The sequence below is a fragment of the Lepeophtheirus salmonis genome, chromosome 14, assembly GCF_016086655.4.
Source record: "Lepeophtheirus salmonis chromosome 14, UVic_Lsal_1.4, whole genome shotgun sequence".
Lineage (NCBI taxonomy): Eukaryota > Metazoa > Arthropoda > Copepoda > Siphonostomatoida > Caligidae > Lepeophtheirus > Lepeophtheirus salmonis.
The window spans coordinates 39,635,649-39,661,373 of NC_052144.2; the positions used below are offsets into that span (position 1 = coordinate 39,635,649).

The 25,725-nt window shown below is 31.8% G+C and overlaps 1 protein-coding gene across 1 annotated transcript in view; it reads left to right on the forward strand.

Moving 5' to 3' along the window:
* The window catches only part of LOC121128868 (sodium channel protein 1 brain), a 244,362-nt gene that overhangs the window by 112,460 nt on the left and 106,177 nt on the right, over nt 1–25,725 (forward strand). The window contains exon 7 of the mRNA XM_071893258.1: nt 9,876–10,059. Within this exon, the coding sequence (XP_071749359.1) occupies nt 9,876–10,059 (184 nt within the window). The remainder of the gene's footprint in view (nt 1–9,875; nt 10,060–25,725) is intronic.

The following is a 25,725-nucleotide window of genomic DNA, read 5'->3' on the forward strand; positions in this document are numbered from 1 at the left end:
TTAGTATGAAAATTACACATGTAAAATTGCATTGCCCTACGAGATCATCTTTACGTTGCACGTCTCAATCAAATAATAAAAAAAAAGGTAAAAACTCTTTACTTTGTAAATATAGATACTAAGAAGACATTTTTAGTCATTTTGAAAAAAATAATTTTTCACAGGTTTTTTTCTAAGCTATAAAAACTCATAAAAAGTTTTTTTTTTAATTCTTCTATAAATCAAAAAAAGATTTAAAAGTTTTTTTTTTTCTAAAATGGTACTATGAAACAAACACAGTCAAAAAAGTTTAGGGATATTTGATGATCCGCGTATAGCACGCATCTTTCTGTTTTTTACATTTTCAGATAGGAAAAATCGAAATTTTTTAATGTTACTCTCTAATCTCTGTAATCAAATTTGAAAAAAGTTCAAGCACAAACAACTCTTATATAGAGTTGTGTATTTACTGGGACATTTGAATGCAATTTGTCAAATATTACAAATCGTACAGCACTCATAAATGGTTATAAATCAAATTTGAATGAGTTTTGAATTTTGATAATATTAGAATAACTGATAGGAAAATAATAAATAGTTTAACGGGTTCTAAGAAAATTGATGAAGATAAAATTTTTAATGGTAAATTTCCCATAATTTACCAACAAAATCACAATATCTCGGCCCAAAATTTAAAATCACCGCCGCTTCAAATAGCATTGAACTCCCCTCCCAATACTTCAAAATGAACCTCGAAGCCATGGATTGAGTAAGGCTACGGCAAAGCCACCAAGCAACTTAAAAACTCTAGGATTGGGGTTTATTTTCATGTATTTGGTTGGGGCCTTAATGTTTTGTAAAGTGTTAGGAGTGGAGGGCGATGGCTTCATAAATAATTATGGATATTTTGAGGACATACGTACTTGTGTACTGAAATAATACCCTAATTTTCCAACCTAACAATGATAAAAGACATTTTTTCTGAATTTTTAATTTCATTTTTCAATATAATCTCCCTGTAAATGTACATACTTCTCTCTGCTATATTCTCACTCCTTAACCTGTCCAAATAGTAGTCGATATTTTTCTCTGCAAAACAATTATTCAAGAAGGTGATTGCTTCTTCATTTGTCAAGTTATGATGTGTAGTATTATCCTGTAATGATTTTTCTTTTTGAAAATAATCAATTAAATAACTCCATGACTTTCAACATCACTTTCCGACAAGAAAAACTTTTCATACCACCCTCGATCTTACTTGGATATATAGGGATAAACATTAATGTTACATTCACACTCTTTTTGAAAAACTAATCTAACTTTTCATTGATATGATTTGCAAGGGATGCTTTATCCGACGTACAAATAATGTTACTATTTTACATTTATCATGAAAGAGTCTAATTAAAGATTGAGTAATGAACCCCATACAAACAACAACATTGTACTTAAGACATTGATTAATTCCATTTTTATACCACACATAAAATAGCCTTACAACTGAGTGTTATTTATTTCTTTGCTAGGAAATAAATGGAATATGTTCTCAAGTAGAAGCCATTGCTGCTATTACTCTGAAATTTATGGGCTTTTGCTAAAAAACAAATAAATAACTGGGGTATTTTTTCAGTACACAAGTTATGTGGTGAGTACGTATGTCCTCAAAATATCCATAATCATATATGAAACATATTTAGAGAGTACAGGGAGACTATGTAGAAAAATATAAGTAAAAATTCAGTAAAAATGTCTGATATCTTTGTGAGGTTGGAAACTTTTCAGACCACCCTCGTATATCCCAGCCAAAAATTTCCTTTGCTTATACATAGTGATTTATATGCTTGTAACGAGCAGAACTATGCGTTAACATATTTGCACAGCGTTTTTAGAGTTATCTCTATGCCAGCGTTATCGATCAACGGAGTAAAATATATGTTAGCTATCTTTTCTTTCTGTTTCTATTAACATATGACTTCTAGGTTTCATTATATAGATACTCAATACATTGTAGTTTTTTTCTTGGTGTTTAAATATTAGCTAGTATATATTTAGAGTTGTACAAAAGACTTCCTTATTCGCGTGTAAAAAATATAGCAGTTGGGAATTTGAACAGTGTTTTATATTTTCAAAAGCTGTTATCATAATTCTTTATTATTGAGGAGCTAACATCTAAGTATTAAGTGCCTGTGCTCATGAAAGACGAATCATAAGACTGATGATTTGTTAGGGACGTATAAGTGTAATTCCTTTCTGGACTCAGGGTGGAATTGGGGATTCACTCTGGAGTAATTCCTGTCTCTGTACTTGGCACATATATAGTTGAATGTGTGATTATTTATTTCCTCTCTTGCTCATTGTAGTTAATCTAATAAAATTTCACTAGGCCTATGCTGCTCTCCTACTAAGCAAATTTTCAGTTATCAGGGTTTCATGTATTTTTTGATTATTTTTAGTTTTTTTTTTTGCACTTTGGGTATCAAATTGAAATAGAAAATGTAAATGCTTTAAAAAATATATTTCGAAGTGATGTGCATGGAATATAAAATAATGAAAGGTTATACCGGGTGTTCCATTAAAATTTCAACACTTACTAGTTCAATAATTAATGAAGGTTGAGTAATTGAAAATAATTCATATTTTGATATATTAAAGCATAAATAATTAGTTATAAAACTAAACAAACATGATCTCTCTAGCTTACGTAAAATTCAAGAAAATGACACTTGAACGTGATTTACGAATTTCTATTCGCGCTCTACAGGCGGTGGGTGTTTCTAGAACCATCGTCTACGTTGTCAGAAAGTCCAAAACATTGGAGTTGAATTAGGACTTTATCAAAAAGGCCAAACTGGACTCAGATGAGTTAAAGAAAACAGCTTAGGCAAATCTCCTTGATTCTATAAGTGCCCATGCAAGAGATCTCAGGATTTAACATCAGACTGTCAAGAAAGCTATAAAAAAAAAGAGGGTCAAAGGAGCCGTGTGAGGGTAGAAGAGCCATTATTGACACCAGAATTGAAAGAAAACCCACCTCCTTAGTTGCAAGACTCTTTTGAATGAGTCCTTTGAGTTCTTTTGAACTTTTTTTTTACATTTTTGACCCCCCCCCTCTCCCTACAGCCTTAATGCCAACCCCCTCAATTACATATATTGGGTGCATGTTGAGGGAAAGATTTGCAGTTTCTGTCATCCAAACACCGATGGCCTCAAATCCACTGTCATTAAGTACTTGGACGCCATTGTGTAGCGGGTATCAGGGCTTACCCAGCCGCTTGGAAGCCAACATTGACGCTAAGGGCGGATTCATGAATGATTATGAGAGCTCATACATACATCTGTTATAGTATTAATTTTGTCGAAATTCCATTGTTAATTAATAATTTATATCATGTTAAAGTTTTAAATTTAAAGTGCAGATTTTAATGAACCACTCAGTATATTGGATCATTTATGAAAATATTTGTATATAATGTCTGATATTTTAATACTGTTTAGAAGCAGCTGTTGGGAATACTGGCTGTCACAAAAGAGGAACCTAAACCTAACAATATCCTGTGTCAATCTTTCTAACATATTGATGTTTGTACACAAGTAATAATTACACAGGGAAAAAATGCAATTATTTTTTTTATTTACATCAAGATTACTTAAAGGCTTAAAAGACCAAAATAGTTTGGGCCATTAAATAATTGCCTCGGTCTGAGCTCTAACACTAATATTTATATAGGTATAATTATACTATATAAGCTTAGTATAGCTTTTATATGTAAAAATTATAAATATATTTTTATAGATAAATATTTTATTTTACGGCTATTAATATAAAAAAATATTTCATAAATCCTTTTTTGTTAAATAAAATTTTCTAATCTTGGCCCATAATTGAATATGCATGAAAATAAATTTGACGTTTAAGTACTTGTAGCTAGGATATAATATTGCCCTTGTGGAACGGAATAAATCATACACAGAACATTTAAGATAAATTGTCCTCATTATGACCATTTAAAAGCATATTCATGATTCAAATCAAAAACTAAGAAATGTTATAAGTTTAGTGACACTTTGTTTAGATATTTGAACTAAATGTTTTTTTTGTAAACAATTCATAAATATTGAACAGAGCAAAATTTATGTGTTACTTACTCTCTTCCATGCTGCCATAAAGCAAAGGACACTATACTAAAGTACCTAAATTTGTACAATTGGACTGTCTATCATATTAAAACTTATAGACGGATTTAAACAGTCTGGCAATGCTACCTGGAAGAAACATGAGCCTTGGAAAGATAAGAATGATCACAGATTTTTATATGGATTTCCAAGAAACAGTTGTTGTAGCCTTGATTAGGAGTATGGCTGCTAACAAGCCTGACATATTCCATCAATATACTACACTAGCACAAAAAGCCCGTAGAGCAATTGTATGGTTGAAGACCAATGTACATCCCTTTTGCCCACGTGATGTTTGGCCTCCAAGTTTCCGAGATTTAAATCCACACGATTACTATTTTTAGAGAAAATTTGAAGCCACTGGCATAGCAACATTTCCTCCTTAAAGCGATCATTCCCCTCGGCAGTGAGGAATATTAATCCTGCGGAGTAGGGTGGGTTGTACTTCTCATTTTTTTGAACATCAAAAACCGGTAGTGTATTTTCATTGTATTTTTTCACGTAGATTTTAAAAATGTAATTTTCAAAAATATAGGATAACCTTAAGCTACAACAATTTCACTTTGAAAGTTAGAGATAATGCGGATTTTTTCTATATTTTCCAGTACTGGTTTTCTTTATGTAATTTATTGATATTAATATCAAAGGAACGTATATTTATGGTCCTTGATATGAAAAGTTCAAATATGAAGAAATTTTAATCATAACTTAACATTGATTTAACTAAGTTTACGAATCGATAATGCTATACTTGGTGTAGATATAAAATTCATAATTGAGACCAATCAATAGTTTAAATTTACTTTTAAATATTTTATAAATCCATAGACAAAATCTACATCAACATAATTTGAATAGAATTTATATTAGTTAGCACACATAATAATACAGTCATGAATTAGCTTAATAAAACGTTAAGCTTAACCGGGTTAAGATTATTTTCAATTAAAACCTATATTTCTTAGTTTGTTTTGTTTCTTGTTGATTCAATTTGTCTTAATAATATCACCATATTTAATTTTAATCACTTTACGTTGAACGAAATAGCAAAAGTAAAAACAAGGACCCAATCGATTTGTCATTTAAACTATCTTGTTGGAACTGGAAGGGAGCTCTAGCGGTCAGACCTCCCTACTTTGTCGGATATCTTTAGGTATGTCATTTATTTAAGAGAGCTTAGTGAAAAAAATAGAAGAAACTACATAGTAGATGAACTAATAGAGGATCTTTACCCTGGTCTGATTTATCAATGGAATAAGGCTAATGCATTTACCCAGTCATAAATTACAAGAGAACTATCATTTTAAAATGAAAGAAAATTGGGAAATAAGCAATTGATTTTTCTTTTGGGAAGGGGAACTGTCAGAAGAAGAAAACTTCTGTGCCAAATTGGATAAGCTATATGATATTTTGAGTTGTAAATGTGATATATTTAGTTGTGGTGAGGCAGGTTGTAAAGGCTGTGCCTTCCAAACTCATATTAAATGATCTTGTACAAGAGTAAAAAAGGCCCCGGTGAATGATCTTGTTTACATTAAAGGGCAGAGAGAAAAAATTGGAAGCAAAGGGCCCCATCAAATCGGAAATCTTGATCGGTTAGAGCATAACAGAATAATGAGAACATTGGAAAGGAAGGAAATGGAAAAGATGGCAGATACACGGAGAGTAGAGAAGCCAACTAAAGTGAGGAGGACAAAAGCATGGAAGAAGATAATATTGAATTTGTCCAAGACAATGTTTGTAATTCTGTGGCATCACCAAATTTACAGAGAAATTATAAAAGTATATATTTAACTGGTTAAAGAAGAGGGGTTTTGATAAAGCATGACAGCCATCGGAGGGGACTCAGCAAATGTGAACACTGGGGAGTTATGTGAAAACTTGAAATGCAATTTCGGAGAAAACTGGTCTGGTTAGTGTGTAGCCTGCATACAAATGAACTTCCCTTACACCGTCTAATTCTTGAGCTTGATGGCCCAACTCTCCCAGATAATAAATTATCTGGACCAATAGGAAAGATGCTAGAGTCGGTTACTGCCTTGGATATCAATCCAAACTTTCCCCGAATCTCTATTGGACCACCACTTCTCAAACCGTGCGATGAAGTTATTCAAGATTTGTCAACAGATCAAGAGTACGGTTATATGATAGTGTGTGCTATCAGAGAAGGAGTGTTTCCTGAAAGGATGGCTTTCGTAGAGATTAGACCTGCTTATCACTGCCGCTGCTCACCACTGCTAACAGAGTTTTAAGACTCTGGGTATCAAAACACGAACTAAGGGGAAAATCTAAAAAATCTGAGACTCATAGTTGAATTTATAATTGGTGTGTATTATCCATGTTGGTTCAATACCAAAGTGAAGTACTGTTGGATAGAAGGGCCAAGGCACGTCATTTTTCAACTTAATTGTCTCAAGTCCCGGAAAAAAGAGGTGCGTGAACTTGTGATACCAACAGTAAAAAGATCTGCTTGGTATGCTCACAGTGAAATGCTCCTACATACTCTAGTTTGCTCTGATGACCAGAAGGAGAGAATCATACAACGAATCATTGCGATCAGGAGAGAGAATGGACCAAACGGTGACCCGGGTAGCGTATCTGTCAGGATCAGAAAAACGCCTGCTATAAACAGTGGGGCGTCTAACATCATTGACTTCATCAACTGGCCAGAAGAAGTGTCAGAGCCACCTCTTACCTTCTCCTTAACAACTTCCGAGTTAAAGGGTTTCATCCAAACACCAATAAAAGTGTTGAAATGGCCATGCCTTACAAAAAGTTGTGAGAGGGTTGTTAAAATGGCCACAGTAGCTTCTTCACAGTATTTCTCACATGAAAAGAGAGATGGAACAATTAGGACTCAGGGGGCAAAAGGAGACAGATGTCCAAGAATTACTCCAAGCAAGACCTCTATAAACTTCTAAAATTAAACAAACTATAAGAAAGATATTCAGAAAGAAACACTTGATCCAAATGTAGTTTAAATATTTTCATTATTTAATCAAATAAAATTTTTGTCCATAAATTATTCCAGATTCTAATATTTCTTTTCTCTTATTAGATATTTAAAATCGAAATGAGCAAACGGATAAAATATGGTATCAACATATATGCATCATAAGGTTAATAAATAAAAGTATATGCTTCCAAGAATTCTCAATACAAGACAGTATAAAAATTACTGCTTATTTATCTATTTTAAAGTGAACAAATAACTACCTTAGAATGATTTAATGATTAAAATTTCTTCATATTTGAACTCTTCACATCAAGGACAATAAATATACATTCGTTCAATGTTAATATCTATAAATTACATGAGGAAAACTAGTACTGGAGAATATAGAAAATCATTTTCTCTAATTTTGAAAGTGAAATTGATGTAGTTTAGGGTTATTCTATCTTTTTGAAATTAGGTTTTTGAAATCTATGTGAAAAAACACAGTAAAAAAAACATTAACTGTTTTTGATTTTCAAAAAATGAAAAGTAAGACCCATCTTACTGCGGTAGTAGCTAGGGCATAGTTCAAAATTCAAGCGTCGTCTGGAAAAAGCCCTTCACCAAAATGCAGGACACATTGAATAAAAATGTTTTGTTTAAATTTATATTGTTAGTTTTATTAGTAACTTTAAAAAAAATATTTTAATAAATTTAAAAGTGTTATTCAATGAGAAGAAGTTATCTGAAAAAGTATTTATTTAAAACAAAAGGACTCATTTTCTTAGAATAGACAAAAGGGGAATGTATATTGTATAGGTATATCAAAGTTAAGGATATTCGATCTCATTTCTTATAGTGTTTTTACTTTATAATCTATATGTAAACAAAAATTTGTTCCCTTGATAGTGTAAAATTAATAAATATGATTAATAAAAAAAACCCAATTTAAAGGTTGTTCAACGACTTCAAAGTACAGAAAGTGAACGATTTTTGTAGAAAATTTATTTTTATCTAAGTACATGAATATATAATTTTTTATTTTACAACTTTTTATAGTTGAACAAGTAAGCTTAAAAAAGTATTTTTACAAGTGTAGGATAAAATGTAAGTTTGTCTTTACAATAAAAGGATAGTTAAAGTAGGAAGAGTAAGGAAATCTTACCCCATTTGATAGTAAGGTTTAAGTCAACTTAAACAAGACCAACATGAACATATCACGAGTATTTTATAATATCAACAATCATTTCTCAAAATGTCCTACTTTTGCGGTCATCATGTCTTCCAGTCTGGGCCTGAAGGCCTTGTGTATCTTGATGACGTAGTCATTAGACATATCTGTCCACTTCTTTTCTTCAGAGAACCAAGATTACGGTAGAGACTTTGCGGGCCTTCCTTTCGACGAAGCCACACATTTCATATTGTAGTTGGGAGCAGTCCAGTTGTGAGGAGGACACAAGTTTGGAGAATAAAAATTGGTGATGTTTTCTTTGCTCCAAGCTTTAGTTGTTATGCCTTTATGGCCCGATGCTGATTCTTGTTGCCAAAAGTAATCCCCTTCAGGCTAACCTTCAAAAACGCTTTTATCAACTCCTGTTTGTTGAGGCCACAATTTCAAAGGCCACACCGGTCAAGAATTCTACAGTGACAATTTTGCGGTATCTTCCAATTTCTGTTTTCCTGCAGAGTCTATCACCGATGAAAATGATCCTTTTGACCCAAGATCAAAAATGTAATTCACAATGTCCAAAACCACTTTTATAGAGTGATGGGCACGAATAAGATCTGCAAACTGTTGCCTTTTGCATCCATTGCCCTTGTTTGTTAACGTATTGCAACCTATAATATAGCATATGAAAGCAGATAAATTTTGCAACAATTTATCTTTATATTATTAAACAAACATTAATTCCAAGTAATAATAGTCTTATGGAGCTCTAATTGGCGAGGTACGATTTTATTGCATACAGTGTAATGTATAATGTATGGTAGGGAATCTTGACCTCTTTTAAGTGATGTACCACATGTAAAATATTTATTTTGCCCAATTATTATATTTTTGAGGGGGCCTTAGTTTTTGAAATTTTTTGGAAAATAAATCCAAAAATTAAATTTTTCAAACAAAATTCAAAAATATAAAATCTTTCAGAAAAAAATAATCAAAAATTCACAGCTATTCACATAAAAAGTAAATTTTTTAAATAAAGATTATAAAATTTATATTCATTCTCAAAAAATTAAGTTTTTAAAAAAAAAAAAAAAAAAATGGACAGCTGTTCACAAAAAAAGTAATTTAAAAAAAAAAAATATATTATTTTTTATAGAAAAATTTAAAAAGCCATAGCTATTTACAGAAAATTAAATTAAATTTCAAATATTCAATTTTTTGGAAAAAAAAAAAAAAAAAATCAAGAATTAAATTTTCTAGTAAAAAACTAAAATTCCTTAATTTGGGAGGAGTCTACAAAAGCTCCAGCCCACCTCCTACAGATGCCCCTGAGTTATGCACCTCTTGTAAAATATTCTTTCAAAATATCAAATACTTCCAGGAGTGCCTCTAAGTAAATACATCAAGGAGTACGCAAACCCCATTTGAGAACCACGCATGTATGGCATATGAATCGTACCGTGTACAATGCGCATTTTTTGCGCAACAAAATTGGCACATAAAACTACCAAAAAATTAAAAATATATTATATACCCTACGGATTGTCACTCTACTACATATTTAATAAAAAAAATAGGAAAGCGGACATACACTAATTTGATTATATCTTAATATTTTAGGTTTAAAAACAATCATCAACGCACTACTTCATTCTGTAAAACAATTGGCTGAAGTCATGACTCTCACCATATTCTGTCTCATGGTTTTTGCACTCTTCGCTCTACAAGTGTATATGGGTCAACTACGAAACAAATGCGTTAAGGAGTACGTACCTGGTCTTGCGAATACATCAAATTATACTGAGTAAGATAATTTTTTACTATTTTAGATCCTAATTAAACTGTCAATTGAAATGAGCATTCGTATAAAAATGGGGAATTATTTTAATCGTGTGATTTGAGTAAATTATAAAATATAATCTATAAAAAAAATAATCTTATTTTAATGGGATTTTTTGTCATTATGTTATTGTTTTTACACATAGAAACACAACATATGAGTTATATTTGAAAACTTTCAACTGTAAGCATCCATTATTGAATTAACACTAGCATGAACGTAAATATAAGCACTGGGTTTCGGCCTGAGACAGTGAACCAAAATAGTTAGGTCTCTTGAAGAAGTTCCGTCTGGACCGGTCTCAAAGAAAAATTCGACCTTAATCGGTATTACAGATGAACTGTTGATGACGTCATGTGTCTCAAAATTGTTAACATTACAGCAATGACGTCATATAAAGTGAAATGTGTTGCATGAATAATATATTTGTACGATTCATAAATTAGGGAGGTAGAGGAAAACATATAGGTATAAATCGGACAAGAAAAAATTACTTAATACCGAACCAGAAAGAAAATATCGGTTTTGGATCGAGTCTCCACACTAGAAAATATATGTACTTTTGTAATATACTGTTACTTAATACAAATGTATTCAAGTAATAAAGTAGACTTACATTAGAGTACCGCGGCTATGCCTCCCCCATGGGGGTCGAAAAAAAAGAAAAAGAAGGCAAGAATAGTGTTTAAATGGCTTATCGTATAGTATTGATATGGATATCAAATTAAAGCTAATAAATGGTTCTTCAATTTGTATAACTATGTTATTAATCCTTTTATTTTCTGGGCATGGATAAATTGTTTGTAACATACACGTAAATAATATCTTCAATGTACTTTTCTTTTTTTTACGATTTGCGCATTTATCTATGTACTATCAAAGGAAATACATCGAAGTACTTTTGAGTGCAATCTGAACAGTGATTTTTTTCTTTGATTTAGGTATGATGCATTAATTTATTGGGTACTCTGTTATTAATTTTCTTTAAATAAGCCCTCCATCATGCAAATTAAGTTTCAGGTTTCTGTTGGTTGCTCTACTATTTATGAATATAAGTGAACAACTGAGATATGTGATCTGGATAAAACAATATATCTTAAATTTCCACGATCAGTTCTTATAAATTAAGATATTTGCAGTACAACAGATCGTTTATCAGTGTCTGACAACCAAGCTACAACCATGGTATCTTCAGTGTTCAAAGCAGGAGATGCAGATCTTTACCATTTTAAATTACCAACCTGAACAACTAAACGAAATAGGGTAAATTCCCGCTATAGCTTGTGCCAAATATACATTAATAGCTTATAGGAAAATCCACCAAAATATTGTATGTACATTACACTGGGATGGCACACTTTTAAGAGACGTTATTGGTAAGAATTACTCTGTTAAAGTCTTGTCTCAGGTACTGTACTTGTCTCAGGACTTACAATGCAACGTTATCGAACGTGAAAAACAACGTTGTTCTATGATTTGACACAACAGCCAGCAATAGTGGTAACCATAACGGTGCAGCAAAACTGATTGAAGGCAAACTTGGGTAAAATTTTTCTATTTTGCTTGCAGACATCATATATTAGAAACTATAATTAGAGGAGCATGGAAGGCTATTTTTAGCAAGAACCAGTGTCCGGACAAAAAACTGTTTGACAAATTAATTAAATAAGTTTGGTCCATGTTAGACAAGGCCAATCCAAGAATTTTGGCCAATGTAAAAAAATATTTGGATCCCATGGAGAAAAATGAATTAATGCCTATACAATTTTCTAGAGAAGACATCTCCAAGGACAGACTTCAGGTAAGTAGCCGAACTTTGCCTGATTATTCTCGGTAAGGAATCTAGTCTAGGTATTTTTGTACCCATCCTTGCTCAATTCATTAAGCCCGTTGGATGGCCAAGAATATATATGCTATGAAAATGTTAATGTTTACAAATGGACTTAAATACGAAGAGGACGCCATCATTAAACTAAAGATAATAAAAAAAATCCTGGCTTTATGTTATACAAAACACTAGATAACAAGAAAATCTGCCACCGATGCTCCTATCCACGATTTACAATTGATTAAGAACATGCTTCACTATCAATATATTGATCATGAACTCACAACATCTGTTCTGAAGAAAATCAGAAATCACGGTTGGTATCTGACTCAGAAATTAGTAAACCATTCACCTGATTTAGTTCACATGAGTTGATGTTGATACCAATAAATCAAAAGCTGGCTATCAAACTATCAAAAACAGAAAAGCCGGAGTGTTATAGAAAAGGCAAGTCAGTTTTTCCAGTCATCACTCAACCCACATTTCTCACAGACTTGATAGGACTTGACTCACATTTTATTTTTGACGCTCTCGAATTGAAAAGTGACTGCCTTATTACACCGGTTGATACCTAAGAAAATAATGAATACTATAGAGTAGCATGGGAGTTTGTGAAGTCAGTAAATGAACAATGACGTTGCTGAAAAAGGCGTCAAAATCATGAGTGACTTTATAACTAGGATTACCACTGACAAAGAGCAGAGAAACTGTTTACTGTAAGTTGTTGAATACCTCAGAAATAAATATATTACTTTCAAAAAATATAATTTAAACTATTAAAAATCAATGTATTTCTAGATTTTATATTGCATTCTTTTTTGATATAGAGTTATTTGCTTTTTTCAAGGAAAAAATGTATTTTATTCTACTGTATTCTACTTTCGTATACACATACATAAAGATAACTTAGGAGAATACCTAAAAAGAGAGGAAAAAAGAAATGAAAAAATATAAAAACATATTACATATAAACATATCAATTTACCCATGGGCACAAATAAAGGGTTATTAACATAATCATACGAATTGAAGGAAAGTTTATTGGCTTTGATTTGATACCCATATCAATGTTCTACGATAATCTATTGCGAAGCTATAGTCTAAAGAATACAAATAATCACGTGTTTTTTTTTTTGCCTTTTTTTAGAGACACCAAAAATTAATTTTCAAGGCCCATGCTGCAGGCAACCTCCCGGTCCCAAATCCAAATGAATGATATATTTAGTTTCTTTAGACCATAGATAACAGGAAAAAGTCAAATATTAAAAGGTTTGAAAAAAAAGTTAAAATTTGAACAGGTCTACTTCACATTACAAATACCTTCTCTCTCTATCTCGAAATGGGATACAGCGACAGCAGATAGTTGAAATTTAAATATCACAATCTTTTAATAATAAGGAAATAAGAATATATTATTGAAGTAGGAGGAGAGGGGCAAGATATTTGGGCAATTAACCCTTTGGAGATCATGAAAGTAAAAAGAAGGTCTCATTATGTGTAAATGTTTTGCCTATGAACAATTATTTTTTTACTAGTCATGTATCTAGCTGAATCTGACAGCTTGTATTTGACAACGTCTATAGCATGATCCCTGGAATCACCACCCATCCTTGATATTTTTAAAGAAAAAAACTACTTATCTAGCTGCAAAGGTAAAAACTGTTGCTGTCTACTTTCCTTTATGAATTGGCTCATCCCATTCCAATTTATTGGCAATAAGAGCTTTGGCACTCAAAAAGGAGAAATACATTGCCCGATTTTTAGAGCTTTTTCGTCCTTGCTTTGCCTGTTGCCTTTAAGGCATTAATAATCCACATTAAAAGAAATAAATTCAAGTAAAAAGGAAACCAATGGACACACGACAAAACATGCAAAATATTGTCAAAAACTTTCTACAATCCTTGTAAGGATTGTAGAAAACAATACATTCTGTCGAAATCTTGAATTGAGAAGTAATTTCTTTTTGCTTTGAAAACTCCACAGAGATAATTCCCTATCGTGTTATCCCAAGACTCCAGCAGTTTCAACTTTATTACGATCTTATTACATATCTTGTTAGATACACCAGCATATGAAGAGAAAATGATCATCCTTAAGTGCCAGAGCTCTGGATGTACAAGATGTCTTGTAGATTTAAAGGGGAAAATCGTTATTTACTATTAGTTAACAGGTAGTTTGTCATGAAGAGTAATTATTTTACCATTTTTTGCTTCAATTTCTAAATCGTAAGGATTTTCTATTCCCTTGAAAAAATATCTTTACTCATCATTATGTCTACCGATATCAACTGTTGATGTAGAGTGACATATAATTCTCCGTACAAGTGCATACTTATGAGAAATTGACTCCAAAAAACAGTTGAGCATAATCTAAGCACATATTTTAGAATTACACACATGTGGCTTTTATTTGAAAATATCCCAAAGTAAATCACAGAAGCATGAAGAAATTATTTATCATTTCATCTAAATAATACTGAAAAAATACATCTATAATGATATTCATAACAAATAAAAGCCCCCCCCCAAAAAAAAAAAAGAAGAAGAAAAAAATAATAATAATAAAAATAAAAAAAAACATGAAGAAATAATCAAGAGACTTGTTGTATTCGAGTAAATCTTTGATAATTATATCAGATATTCTTGGTAAAGGATAAATATTGTTGAAATGAGCTGTAAATACAATCAAAGAATACCTTATTTACATTCTCGATCAATATAGACGCCATTTGCCTTAATGAGAGTTCAGCCTCCTAGTGCAGAACTTTGAACAGCAGTTCTTACCAAAACTATTAATGAGAGTTCCAGCCTTCTAGTGCAGAACTTTGAACAGCAGTTTTTACAAAAACTATGCTCTGGTTTGGCTCAAACAGTGATTATGGTGGCATTCAGTTGGTTTTGTTGTGTATCAGACTCCCGAAGGCTTCCCCTTGATGTGTCCAAAAATACCAAAGTCCAAGGGCGAATAGTTGGGCTGTAAAGAGGCCCAGAGTCTTGCTTTTCAAGCATGTTGTGCAACGGATTACACACTTTCTCGATCCAAAGGCTTAACTTCTGACAAAGAATTATCTCTAACAGATTAAGGTCTTACTTCTCCAAGCGGTGCAGGGGGGTCTAGCTCCAATCAAGGCCATTCACGGTCACCTTGTCTTTTCTACCTTTCATGGTGCCTGTAACTGCCTTAACCAATTCTTTTTGCCTTTACCTGGACCTTGTGGAACCTTTCAGTGTCTCTTGTGGTCAGCTGCTACACTTTGGAGTGGTTACAAACCAGCACTTTAGAGATGTCGGATGGTGATTTTCCATGCTCTTATTTCTCGGTTGACTTTGATTATATTTGTTCACAATTTCTTTAGACAATTGTATATAATAAGCTAAGAGTCGAAATATAACAAATAGGACAAAGACACCCCTATTTAAAGAAATTTTACATTTTAGACGGGGGGGGGGCTGTATAATATTCGATGCCAAATTGAGTTATTTGCTGGTTCCTTCGAAGTTGTATATAAGCTACATGGATCAGGTTTTTTCCAACCTTCTCTCTCAAACAACTCTCAACACTCTTTATTATACCTTCCAGGGTACTATAGTCTCGCAGCATGTGATAGATTGTCTGGCTTTTTCTTTATTCAAATCTAGTTTCCCAGCATATTTTATTATTTAATCTAGGTTAGAGCATACTGTTGAATAAGTAAATACCATGAATTTGTCTGAAAATAAACTTATTTATTCAAAAAATTTAATGTTAATCTCAGAATTGCGTTTTTACTCCTACCTTTCTTCACACTCTAAGAAATTCAAATTACTGCCCAGATGCAAAGTCTAACTTTTATTGTATTCTTTTATCCACTATTTTCAACTTTTGAATTCTTCCAAAATTGTACACCTGTTTTGAAAGGTGACCTGCCCTAAGCAATCAATTTTTTATTTTCCCTTGCCAGATTGTTTAATATAGGGTTTACTGTATACCAAGTGGTCCATTCAAATCTGAACACTTATTCATTCAATAATCAACGAAGATTGAGTGATTGTAATTAGTTCATATTTCGATATGTTATAGCATCCACAATTGGTTATAAAACAAAATTAACTTGAGTTATCTAGCTTACGTACAAGTCGAGAAAGTGACACTTGAATGTAATCGACGAATTTCAATTTGCACACTTCAAAGCAGTTGGGTGTCTCCAGGACCACCGTCAGCTAGTCCGAAATGTTAGAGAGGAAGAAGGGCTATGTCAAAAAGGTCAAATGGATCCGGAAGAATGAAAGAAAACAGCTCATCCCAATGTATTCAAGTCTATGAGGGCCCATGCAAGAGATCCCGAGATTTAACACCAGACTGTCATGAGAGCTCTAAAAAAAGTGTATGGAAAGAGCCTTGTGAGGGTGGTGAGGCATTTTTGATGCTTTTGGCCCGCCTACAGCCCTGATGCTAACCCCCTTGACTACATCTTTTGATTGCATGTCGAGGGGAAGGCTTACAGTGTCCATCATCCAAACACTGAGGTCCTCAAAGCCACTGTCAGCCAGCAATGGGACACCATGACATAGGAATTCATTTGCAGCAGATGCCAGGCCTTCCACAACCACCTGCAATCCATCATTGCCGCTAAGGGTGGCTACATTAATGATTAACAGAGCTCAACCACAGATATATTTATAGTATTAATTTTGTTTGTTGAAATTCCATCGTTAATTAATAAACTATATTTTGATGAAGTTTAAAATTCATCAAGTGTTCAGGTTTTAATAGACTATTTAGTATACATATATTTAACTTAAAGGAGTAGTGGCATTATTATACTAACATATTCAAAGATAGATTTTTCAAGATAATTTATTTTGACTTCTGAAATGTCTTTCTTATTGTAATGTATGCATATGATACACTTTGCTTTTCTGTAAGGACTCAAAGAAATATATGAATATACTTTAGTACATATATAAAATATAGTTAAACGAAAGAAATGATTCCAAATTGTTTCTCCATTTGCTTTCTCTTTCAATTTGAAAAACAAAACAAAAAACAATGAAATAACAACAGTAGCACATGTATGTTCACAAAATAAAAAAACCAAATTGAATTCCAAAACATATTTTTAAAATAAGAGAAATCAATGAAACAAATGATTTATTGTTATTGTTTACAAATATTTAATATTCAAAGCCCATCATTTTTAGTCTTATTTCTATAAATTTAACCCTCTGTTATATTTTTGGTAGATTATACACCTCGTAATTTATGGAAGTATTTCTTTTTCCTTAGAATCTACATTTTATCATCTATAATTTTCAGTATGCTTCTGAAATATTAAATTTTATTATATGAAGATGCTGCTGGTCCGCTAGTAACTTAATCTGACCCACTTGATGTTGACATTCCATTGAAATTTTTGTTTACTATTTCGATTACACGCTTATCGTTCGTCTACGTCATATTTCATGTTCTTCAAATTGTCTCGTCATCGTTATTTATTTTTTCATTTCTTGTTGTTTATCTTAATTTTGAATTTGCATCATATCATCCCGAAAAAAACTTGAAAGACTATAAATTGTTAGAACTTTGCAATATTTGCAAAAACTATCAACTCTCTAAAACGGGTCCGAAAATGAATTACAAGAAAGAATAATTCAAGTCTTTCCTGAAGATTATCGTTGTGAAGATGATTCTAGTTCTGAGGATAGATTGTTAGCAATATTCTCCAATGCCCTTGATAAAATGTCATTAATGAAAGGAAATCTTAAGGACTTATCTCTACCGCCATCGATTACACCAGCTCTTTTCTATGGAAATGTGGCAGAATTTCCAGTATGGCGGGAGGATTTCAACACCTTAATTCATTTCAACTCCAATATTGCTACCTCCGTCAATCGCTTTGGGGGTCGGCCTCACATTGCTTTTATTCTTTTTCTCCCTTTACTGAATATTATGAAGATGCCATTAAGTATATTAAAAATCACTTCGGACAACCAAGAACCGTGGTTTGAAATATGATACAAGGTTTTACGGAATTAAAAACTATAAGTTCTGTTGAACTTAAACAAATGAAAGAATATTTAAATTTAATATCTGGTCCACTTCATACTTTGAAAAGTTATGTGAATGAAGCTAAAGACTCTTTCGACATCATTTGTTTCTTCTTTCGGTATCAAAGCTTCCCTCTGAGCTTAAGCAGGCCTGGGAGAAAGAACAAGTTAAAGAGGAAGAGAAGTTCCCTTCAATCGAAAATACAAACTTTGATTCTTAAGGGAGATATCTAATCGGGAAGATTTGTATCCACCTTCTCATTCATCATCAAGGGATTACAGAAAAATCATTCATTCAAAGTCTTCCAATACTTATGTTACTTCCATTCAACCTACCTGTTTTATTATGTGGAATTTCAAATCATTCCTTAAAAGAATGTTTTCGCTTTCCTCACATTGCAATCTGGCAAATAAATTTAATTTGTGTTTTAGATGTCTGGATGAACATCATTCTGAAGAAAGTGCATTGGTAAATGTGAAGCGAATGATTGTTAAAAAACTCATTATTCGTAACTACATTTTGAGTCTTCTAACACCGAAATTAAATTACAAAATGAACAATCGGGTCCACCTACAAAATCAAAAATCAAAAAATTGTTAATCTATAATTCAACTCATACTCTTTCAACGACAATATGCAACGTATTACTCAGGTTATGCCTTCTGCATTACTTGACCTGATTGATTCTAAAAATCAACGTATACCTATATGAGTTGTTTTTAAAACAATGTCACAGGAATCCTGGATATTAAAGCCTGTGACTAATAATATGAAACTCCATGGTCGCAAGCTTTTTGAAATTACTGTCTGTGGCTTAGGAAATTTAAAGTCAACTCTTGAAACTACGATTGCTTTATTGAGATTGTCTATTCCGAGTTCGTCACTTGTTAATTCTACAAATGCCCTTGTTGGTGATGATAGAATTTGTTCGGTCCTCGAACCTTTGTTAATTGATTGGAGCAAATGCTCGCATTTAAAAAAGAAATTGGATTTATCAATTCAGGATGGGAATTCCCATTTGGGGGTTGTCATTCTAATTGGTATAAATAATTATCTTCGTTTTGTTAGTACGAATATTATAAGACATCCAGATAGTATTGTTTTGCCTGCAGATTTAGGGACAGTTTTTGCCTATATTGGCTTTAGTTACAAATTTTTCAGAGAAAAATAAAGATGAATATGAATTAAATAATTTAGTAGATAAATTTTGGACTATGGAATCGATTGGCATTTTAGATTATGAAGGCTCCCTTGTGAAGGAAGATCAAATTACTCTTGAAAAGTTCAATATAGTTTAAAAAGGTTATATGTGAGGTTGCTTTGCCTTTTAAAAATAATGCTCTGACATAAAAATCAGATTATAAGGCGATGAGATCATACAAGGAGCTGGGATTTGCCGAGAAGGCAACTCACGAAGAACTTCTAGAATTTTGTAATGGTGCTCAGTATTTTATTCCTCATAATCCTATGATCCGTGAGGACAAAAAACTTCGAAAGTTCGTCCTTTTTTCAATGCTAGTTTACGCGATAGTCGCGGAATTTCGTTGAATGACAGTTTTTTTTTTTTTAATGGAGCAAGACTTCAACCCGATATTGGACAAATTTTACTTCGCTTTGGATCAAATAAAATTTGAATTTGGGCTGACATATAGAAAATGTTTTGTCAAACAAAGATTAACTCCAATGATTTTCGTTTTCAAGGGAGTTTTTGGAGGGACAACAATCCTCATGTGGAACCAAAATGACTTTCATATTGGAGTGAAGTCTATGCCATTTCTCGCAATATTTAGTATTAAGCATAATTCTCCAACTGAGATAGGTCCTAAATGTCCTTTTGCATGTGAGCATATCAGTATTAACTTATATTTTGATGATGTGTGTGATGGAGCTGGTGATGATAAGTCTGCTTTATCATTAACAAAAGATTTAAAAAAATTATTGAGGTTGAGGATAGAATATAACTAAATATTTTTCGAACTCTTCTGAGATATTGAGGCTTTGTTTTTTATCGATATTTTATATTTACACAACAACTTTTAGCACTTTCGTTGATATTTACGAATGATGAATGACTGTCAGACTTGACGAAAGGAAACTATATTTAAATAACGTACATAATTATGATAATCGTTCAACTGTTTATCATGTTATTGAATATATTTTATTTATGGTTTCTTTTTTACCCAATTCACTGACCTTGTTATAAAAGGATGCTGACTAATAGAGGGTCAAGACACGTATTAATGACAATTTTTGAATCCTTCTTAGTCAATAAAGGGAAGTAAATTTTAAAGCTAGGGATTAAGAAATGATTAAATAAAACTAATATCAAACCTCCTTTTTTTTTACTATGAGATTTATGTACTAAAAACAAATAAGATAAAAGGAATTTTGGTTAAAAAACATAGCAATTAATAATAATAATTTAATTCTCTTTCTTCATTTTTACCATAATTATTTTAGTCTCCATGCATTCTTTAGAAATCTTTTTATTTTTTTTACTTTTCACGAAGAATTAAAATATATAATTTTCCTTTCAAGGTATGACTCATTTTCTTATTTTGGGAACAGGGTGGTGTAAGGCTTTTACTGCACGTCAAAATGAAAACTGTTTTTCTAATCCCCCTTCCCTAGACAAAATCCCCCAAACATCCTTAAAGTCGATGGAAAAAATAGTCAAGATACTCCAGGTTCATGGAGGTGACGTAGTTATGTAGGTACAGAGTAATACTCATTTCACACTCAGCACCCCATAAAGAAACAAAAAAGTGGGCGTGTAGCCAACTTAATTCGGACAAATATTATATAAAGGAGGCCCCCGGACAACGCAGCTTCTAACACTGCCGATTTAGCATAACACGGTGCTTGGAATTATTCTGACTCTCGGAATAGTCCATAATATTCCCCTCAACTCATGCTTTTTATATTACGATACTAAATTATATAAAATTATATTATGTAACATAATGTTGTTAAACAAGAATTTTTGTGGTTGTTCATGAGTTTCTTTAAACTATATTTAAATCATAAAATTGTATAACTTTTGAAATGGGAGAGTGTTCTGTAAGTATTTGATTTGATAACTAGACATAAAACTTTTAATTCCAATGAAAAAGGTTGGTGAATAAATATTGGTTAAGTTTGGATTATTTAAACTTGACAGTATTGAAATGATCGAATTAAAAATCAATTACCAAATGAATCAAATGTTTTCTTGTCCTAAAAAAAGAAGGAAAAATAGTAAAAAGTGGACTTTGAACAATGAATGCTCCGATTTTATGGGTTTTATACTTTTAAAGTTCTTATACAACGTGGATTTCATATAACACAGATTTTTATTGTTCCCAAAAAACCGTCATTTGGGGCGACCCCCGATATTTATATTATTCAACTTAACCCATTATATTAAAAAAATTTTTTGTTTTTACTGCACCAAATTTAAGGTAAGAATCTAAATTATCTTTATATTATCTTCCTTTCAGTTCTGGAAGATAAAAATATGTGAGTCTTAAAATGTAGTATATTTTTGTGGTGGTAAGCAGAGGCTTGCGTAGAGAAGCGGGTGTAATAAAAATATCAAGAAACATGTTTATGTAATGTAAAAAGATGTATTTTACGGTCATTTGGGGATGCGTCTTTTGGCCTCCATCTTTTCAGGAGGCCTCTTTTGGGCACAGATCATTTCAGCTTGCTTTTTTTAGGCACAATATAATTTCAGCATTATGGAAATATATTTACATCGTAACTGCTGGTAATTCCTGCCAGATGCATATATCATATATCAGAGTAATATTTTAGGCAAACATCCTCACGGACTCCAAATTTTATGAAAAAAAAAAAAAAAATTAGACCTACACATCAGAGCGGTTTGATTTTCAACTTGGTAAGATGTTCGATTACTGGAAGTGCGGTAAAGTTGTCTAATGTTATAAAAATTACTTATGCAAAATTGCATTGTCTTACAAGGTCATCTATAGGTCGCACATCTCGATCAAATTATGAAAAAGGCAAAAACTCTTTCTTTGTGAATAAAGATACTAAGAGTAATTTTTGAGTTATTTCTCAAAAAAACAATTTGATGAATAATTTTCTGACCTATAAAAAGTATTTTGAACGGTTTTTTTTTTCTGAAATTGTCTTATTGACCAAAAAAAAAAAGACCATAAAGTTAGGAACCACGAAAGGCACGCATCATTTTTTACATTTTCAGAAAAAGAAAAATCAAATTTTTCTAATTTTATTCTCTCTTTTTGTTCCATAGAGTAGCTTTAGAAAAAAACTTTGTGGATTTGTTTTATAGGTTAGTAAAATGTTTATCATAATTATTTATTGCAAAATAATGATTAATGTTGTATTTGAATCTTAATTGAGGAAGTATATAACTTTTAGCTCCTTTTAAGCTTTGAATTAGATGTATTACTTAAAAATGAAATCGTAGGAAAATGAAATTTTGAATATGTTATTTTCTTACCAAATCCCAAATTTTCGGAACTAGCCGTAATCAAAACTCAACAAAAGTTGAAAAACAAACCGGCCTAATGTGTTAACATACATTTAATGCTTACATTTTTACATACATAACAAATAGTTACAACTCTCCTTAGAAATACGTATATATGTTTTTATTATTATTTAATGCAAATTAATTTTTATATTTTTTTTCGGTAATAAATCACAATATATATATGTATATATTTATAAATAATTTAATTAAAGTCAAATTATAAAAGAGAAAATTAGAAGTTGAAAAAAATAAATATATGATATTACTTTTATTTTTATGTATAAAAGCTTAAAAAAAAGGGAAAGGCTTGAATGTATAGTTAGCGAGAAAGTGTTAGGTAGTATAAAATATGTAAGTAAGAAATTGACTTATCGTAGATATGTATTATAAACCGGAAATATTTTAGTCGCATTAGATTTTTGGCTTAAATGGCTATGTATTGCGTAAGACTTTTTTCTTAAAACATTTTCCGAAAGAAAGAGATTAAATAAATATGTTCCAAATTTTATTACGTTATTCCAGGGCGAAATAAATATATACATCAAGGCGTTACCTCGCTTACAAAAACTACCTGATGTCACCTGTCAATTTACTCATCTCACTTGATACGTCATGGCTATTTCATATTTCATTATTTTAAAAAAAAACCCCGAAGTATTTAGATGTTTTTTTACCTATACTCCGTGTCGAAAAGGATAGGAATACAATTTCTTCTTGATCCCTTTTCGTATATATATTGATCATTTTATAAAAAATATATTAAAATGCAACTGTATATCTACGCTTTTAATAAAATATTACAAAGTAATATTAGATACAAATACAATATGGAATAAAATAATGTAGAGATACGCTTTTCTTACAATATTATTACAGAGTACTATGTAGGATTTTATTATCATGAATATATTTAATTCATTTTAAAAATTGTGAATAAACAATATGACAATGATGGAGGACTTAAGAGACAAATATCATTTGGCTAAATACCAAATGATCTGGGGCTTTCTTTTTCTTTGGTGGAAAGGCTGCGTGATACAATAAAGGTAACGACGTGACATATGTACAGAGTAGGGATCCATAACTTTCAGTGGTATCCGCTATCTTTTTATGGAATCCAGAAAACAAAGCTCCAAACCAATTTGTGATATGTATACCTACTATATATTTTTTTCAATATGTCCTCCTTTATAAGCAATTAACACCCTTGATACGCTGGGGAACAGATTGAAAATCTTGACGATTAAGGCTGTGTCCATGGCGTACTGGATAAATGAGAGGTGCGTTAGATATTCTTCTGCAAGACGCCCTAAAATACAAAGTCTAGGGAGTTGAGTTCAGGGACGGAAGAGGGCCACATGGAGGCAGGCCAGAAGTGGCCCATATTGTTGCTGCATAAATTTTAGTTATTCTTTGCTATATGGGGCTATTATGGACTTTTTGATGTTGCAGGCTGTCCGTATGGAGCTTGGCAGCTCTGGACGATAAAGCCCGTGAACATGCCGTACTGGGATTTTAAAACTAGTGATTTTTTAGTCAAAAAATATGACTAGCATCTTTCAAATAAAAGTATTCAGAACTGGGCCATCTATTCCAAAATAATATAGGCAAAAAATTGAGTTAACATAAACTTTATTTTACAACATTTGATTTAATAATAACCTTTAGATATTCCTTAGGATAGCGATATATCTTCTATATCTATCTGGTCGACAGGAGACTCTAGCCTTTCTTTTGATTGATCGTCTATAGCCTCCATATTGTCGTATAGTTAAACCTTCACTCCGAGGACATAACTGAAACATAAGGGGTATTCGGCGGATGTAACAATGAATCTCTCAATGATACTTAAGGGAATTTTACGTCATATCATAAAATGCTATTTCGAGGCCAAAATGGTCTTAAAGACCAAAATCATCTCTGTAGTCTTCAGAAGCTACATGAAAAATTAAAGTAAAATCCATACTTAAGTTTGTCCGTGAGTCCCGGAAACACACAGACATTCGCATTTAATAAATATATTATGAGACTGTTACTTTTTTAATGTTTGAAAAAAAAGGGGACTGCCCCTCCCCCAATCTCTCCCAGTATATACTATGTACATATGTATTTAACAACCTTCATGACTGAAGGCTGATTTTGTTAAAAGATAGTATGTAAAAAACAAAGTACGTTACACGCAAGGCAGTTGGTATTTTTTATTTTCTAATATGTACAATCTATATACATATATATGTTATATAGTTTATAATTCATATTGTACCCTATATACATATATACTAGTGTTAGGTTCCAGTTTGACAATCCTAGACCGGTTTGAGATCGTTATTTTCAAGAAGTTTGGTCTGGTCCGGTATCAAAGAAAAAATAGATCCATGGATTGGTCTCATTTTAAAAACGTTCCAGACTGATTTCACTAATGAATTGTTCATGACCTCAGTTCTGTTTCAAAATTTATAAAATCGACCTACAATAACGTCATATGAAGATCAATGATTTGCATAAATCATTTTTGTACAACTCATAAATCAGGAGTGGGTAGAAAATCTGTCCTTATTTAGGAACCAAAAAATTGTTTCACTTTTTGAAAACTATTAAATTATCGTTAAAGACGGTCTAAATTAGTTTATATACAGGATAATATATACACGGGGGCAGTATCAAAAGTTTCCAATTTCAAAGTGGAGATGGAAGAACTCGTAAATAAAGGCTAGTCACATCTATCTTGCAGCTATTGGAAGTTACTCACCAAAGTTTCATCCATTTTGGACGCGCACTTGTTATGTAACAGTCGTTTGAGTGAGTTGATGTGAGTGGTTTTGTGAAAAAGGACATAATTGAGTATCGAGCTGTCATTAAATATTTGTTTCTGAAAGTGTAACATTTAAATACATTCAAACAATAGTAGATATGGAAAGTCTTGTTCTGTGAAAATTTGACGCGTCTAAATCAATCCAACTTGGAGTTAATGAGCAAATAACAAAAAATGTCTCGTGAGGAATGTTTTTGCTAAGAAAAACGTTGTTTACTATTTCGATAGATTACATAGATGACAGCATCGCTGGTAGAAGTGTGAAGAGTTAGAAGGAGACTACGTAGAAATGTGTTTTAAAAAATCTCAGAAAAATGCATGGCATCGTTGTTAGGTCTGAAACTCTTCAGACCACCATTGTATTTACATGTATTAATTTAGTTATACTTGTTAATTTCTAATTAAAAAAAATATGGATGGAAAAGCATGGATTTAAATGTTGTCAAATGTCTCTACCAC